Source organism: Cynocephalus volans, chromosome 14 (genome assembly GCF_027409185.1).
Source record: "Cynocephalus volans isolate mCynVol1 chromosome 14, mCynVol1.pri, whole genome shotgun sequence".
Lineage (NCBI taxonomy): Eukaryota > Metazoa > Chordata > Mammalia > Dermoptera > Cynocephalidae > Cynocephalus > Cynocephalus volans.
Window position 1 is genome coordinate 98,092,644 of NC_084473.1, and position 4,488 is coordinate 98,097,131.

General features: G+C 44.3%; 1 protein-coding gene across 1 annotated transcript; it reads right to left on the reverse strand.

The window, feature by feature from the left end:
* Positions 1–600: 600 nt before the first annotated feature.
* Positions 601–3,437, reverse strand: LOC134362386 (melanoma inhibitory activity protein 2-like). Its single transcript, XM_063077584.1, is given in 4 exon segments — positions 601–626; positions 629–913; positions 1,382–1,810; positions 1,922–3,437. Coding segments are annotated over 4 exon segments (2,256 nt in total).
* Between the last annotated feature and the right edge of the window lie 1,051 nt (positions 3,438–4,488).

The window sequence follows — 4,488 nt, forward strand, 5'->3', positions numbered from 1 at the left end:
AGTTCATGTTTTAAGAGCATAAAAATATCCATCGACAGCAAGGTTTTATAAATAGAGGGTCTTGAAGGGTCTTAGATCCACAATTTCTTCTGGTAATTTTAAAAGATTATTATTATTTTTAACGGACACCTAATAACTGTACATATTTATGGGGTACATTGTGATTTTTAAAATTAAAAACCTAGCTGATTTTATTATTATTATCAATACCAAACAAGTCTTGAAATCAATGAAAATTTAATTAAGCATAAAGTTACTTTCACATGTGTCTACCACCGTAGTAAATACAGTTCTTGGCATAAAGACACAGCCCTTGGAGTTTAAAACATCCCCAACTGCAAGATTACCTAAATAAATTTCCCATTATTGTTTATGTAATAGTGGGTTAGTTAATCAAATTAAAATAATTATACAATCTAGGATAAAATAAAATGGAAATAATTTACTCATGAAATTCATATTTAAATCATCTTTATTTACAAAATAGTATCCTGAGAATTATAATTCCATTAAGCTTCAATTTGAGCAAAAAATGTAGTTACTTAAACTGAAAATGAAAGATAAGTCAAAACGATTTATGAAGAGAGACCAAAAATATCATCAGGTTTCTTGCTGTGCTTCTGGATTTCGGGAGCAGGCTCATTTGAGCACGGAATCGACCCTGAAGGGAACTCACCCCTACTTTCAGAATGTGGGGGTGGAGGTGAAAATCCAGCTCCTAGAGGAACATAAGGAGGAAATCCCCTCAGTGAATAGACATTTCTCATTGCAAATGGAGGTGGTGGCTGCACAGAGAAATCCCTTGGTAGAAAATAATTTTGAGGAGCTCCATACATGCTTCCTGGAGGAGGTGGAGGAAAAGGAGGTTCTCTTCTCATGAATGGACCCCTCCTATCCACTGGAAACAATGGACCTCTGATTGCAGGAAAAGGTGGAGGAGCAAAGCCAGGGCCACTTGCTTCCCTTTCAGCAGGCACAGATGAATGAGGCCCATTTACATTACCAAGGTCATCTTTGGTATCATTTCTGCTGGATTCCATTTGTGAGGGCTTTGGCCCATCCACTTTATCCAAAGAAGGCAGATTGAAACTTCTGAGTTCTGCTGGGTCAGACGGTCCACCAGGATCAGCATCAAATCCGTCTTGCCTTCGTGGAAGAAGAGCTGGATCAGAACATGGGTGGCCTGGTGGAGGAATCATCATCCTTCGGTGTTGTTCCCACGGAGGTGACAGGAACCCAGATGGAGGTGGTGGCTGCACAGGGAAATCCCTTGGTAGATAATAATTTTGAGGAGCTCCATACATGCTTCCTGGAGGAGGTGGAGGAAAAGGAGGTTCTCTTCTCATGAATGGACCCCTCCTATCCACTGGAAACAATGGACCTCTGATTGCAGGAAAAGGTGGAGGAGCAAAGCCAGGGCCACTTGCTTCCCTTTCAGCAGGCACAGATGAATGAGGCACATTGACATTACCAAGGTCGTCTTTGGTATCATTTCTGCTGGATTCCATTTGTGAAGGCTTTGGCCCATCCACTTTATCCAAAGAAGGCAGATTGAAACTTTTGAGTTCTGCTGGGCCAGACGGTCCACCAGGATCAGGATCAAATCCGTCTTGCCTTCGTGGAAGGAGAGCTGGATCAGAACATGGGTGGCCTGGTGGAGGGATCCTCATCCTCCGGTGCTGTTCCCACGGAGGTGACAGGAACCCAGAAGGTGCTCCATGAGAATCGGTTAACCTATCACAGCCCAATTCTCCTCTTTCATTGGTCATCTGGTGATCCAGAGTATTCTCTGGGCCTCTTGAGCCTCTTCCTCCTCCTCGCCCTGGAGTCAAAGGTGCGAGTCTGAGTGGAGAGAGAAAAGCTCTCGTTTCGGATGAAGGTCGACCCACTGGTGAGGCACCACATGGGGAATGCTCTCCGCCAAATGCTGTCTTTGGAACATCAACTACATAAGGATCTTTTTTGAAAAGTTCAAATTTAAACTCTTTTTCAGCTAATTTTTGTCTCTTGGAAACATTTACTTTCCTTAAATACCTGAGGTGTCTTTCAGCAGTCTCAGCTGCCACCCAGCTGCCACGCGCTTCTTTCTCATAGGAAGTCATCTGCCCTTGATAAGAACGAACGCTTCTCTCCAATTCTTCTTCCGCATCTCTGGCTCTCCTTCTGTAGGTCTCCAGTTCCTCAGCTGCATGGCTCACCTTCTCTTCTACTTTGGAAAGTTTCTCCTCCTTCTCTAACCGGTCCTTTTCCTCTGCTATTAACTTCCTGTGGAGATTCATTCCATTTTCTTGATACAGTTCAGTCATTACTTTAAGTTTCTGCTGAAGCTTCTGATTTTCACTTTCCAACTGTGTGTTTTCTGACTGTAAAGATGCTTGTTCAGTCTGGAGATTTGTAATATGCTCTATAAGCTCTTCCTTTGTTTTATCTACTTCAGACAACTCAGTGTAAATTTGGTTTCTTTCTCCTTCTAGGGTTTTGAAAGAAGCATTTAACTTAGCAGCGTGAATCAGTTTCTTCAAAGCTCCTTTTGGCAGATCATCTAAGCGAGCACCCTTTTGTGATTCACTCTTCATCTCCAATTCCAAGTCATCAGCCATCATGTCTTCTCCAAGCACAGCAGCCCAGTCTGTCATCTTGAGCAAGCGTTCAGCCAGAGACTGGATGTGATTTTCTTTATCACTCAGAACTCGTTCTGCCTGGACTTTGGAGTTTTCAAATAGTATTTTCTGTTTATTAAGTTCACTCACTTGTTCTTTCAATACTTCCGCTTCTTGTAAAAGCTGTTTCTGGCTTTCCTGAAGTTGGGAATTTTCATTCAAGGCGTCTTTTATTGCCACCTTCAGACGTTCTTCATTCATTTGAAATATTTTGCAGATTAGTTTGGCTTCAGCTACTTGTGACTGGATGGATTTCGATTCATCTTCTAGGGACTGTATCCTCTTTGAAATGTCTGCCATCAATTCATCTTGCTCACAATGTTTAGATTTCTGTTCCTTTAATTCTTTGGCTAGAAAGACTATTTCATCCTCAAGTTTAGATTTGGAGCTGCTCAGCTTTTCATAGGTTGCCTCCAAGCTTTGTGCTTCTGTTGACCCCTTCTCAAAGCTGGCATCCTTCACAGCTGACTCCAAGCCTTCATACTCCTCTTGAACAACGCAAAGTTTGTCAAGTAGTTTACATTTTTCTTCAATTAGTCCAGAAAGCTTTTCAGCAAGCTTTTTCTCTCTTCTTACATAAAGCCGGCTTCTCACCGATCGAACACTTCTCCACAAAAACAAGAGAATCAACAATCCAGTAAGAGCCGCACATGTCACCAGTTCCCACGGAAAACCAGGGCCCGGTCTCAGGTCTTCAGGCAATGCTGCCACAGTCCTGCACAGCTTTCCCAGGACCAGCCCCAAGTACGGCTGAGGGGCAGCCCCGGGCACCTCCATGGCGCCGAGGCTGCTCGGCTGTGGCCACAGTAGCCACGGCCTGGCCGGGCCACCACCAGCAGCTGAGACAGCTCTGCGTTCTGTCGGGAACGCGAACCGGCCCCGGCGACAGCAGCAGACACAGTGCAGTGCAGTCGGCCTTGAGGGGAGCCGGGGAGCACTGGCGCCCACCGGCCTCAGGCGTCCCCCGCGCACCATGGTAACCAGGCCCCTTTGTGACGTCACTTCCGCCACGCGGTTCCGGAGCCTGCCCCGCGCTAGCCTGTGACACACGCTGTCCTAGCCACCCCCACCTCGGCTTGGTTTTGGCCTGGCCACCGCTGGATTTGAATCCATGTTTATAATGATGAAATCTGGGTAATCAGCATACTCATCACTCAAATATTTGTCATTTCTTTGTGCTGGGAAAATTCAAAATCCTCTCTTTTAGCTATTTGAAATTATCTAATAAATGTGTGCTGACTCTAGCCACCTTACAAAGCTGTAGATCAGTACAAAGAGTTCCTCCTGTCCAGCTGCAACTTTGTATCTGTAACCTCTGCCTTTCCCCTCCTCGCCCTACCCTTCCCAGCCTCTAGTGACCACTAGTCTGCTACTTCTAGGAGATCAACTTTTCCTTTGGCAATTTTTTAAAGGAAATTTTGCGATTTTAATTTCTTTCAGAGGAGCATCCTTCCTTAGATATCTGCCAAGGAACAAAAGTGTTTTCTTTGGACTAACTTTGCCAAAATAGCCGTAGAATGTGGCAACGGGAAGAGGCCTGAGACACTCTGGGCTTCAGCTGGCCCAACGCTTTCTTTATAGGTAATGAAGCAAAGGTCTACAGTAAGTGCACTACTTGTCCAGGGCTGTTTAGCTATTTAGTGGCAGAAGTGTGCTGTATTTCGGGATCTGCTGGATGTCAGTGAAATGCTCTTTGTTTAAAAAAACACTTTATTGAGGAATATTTTAGATACCTTGTAATCCACCCATTTCAGGTATGCAATTCAATAAGTTCTAGTAAGTTCATCAAGTTGTGCAGCCATCACCACAAATCAGTTTTAGAACATTT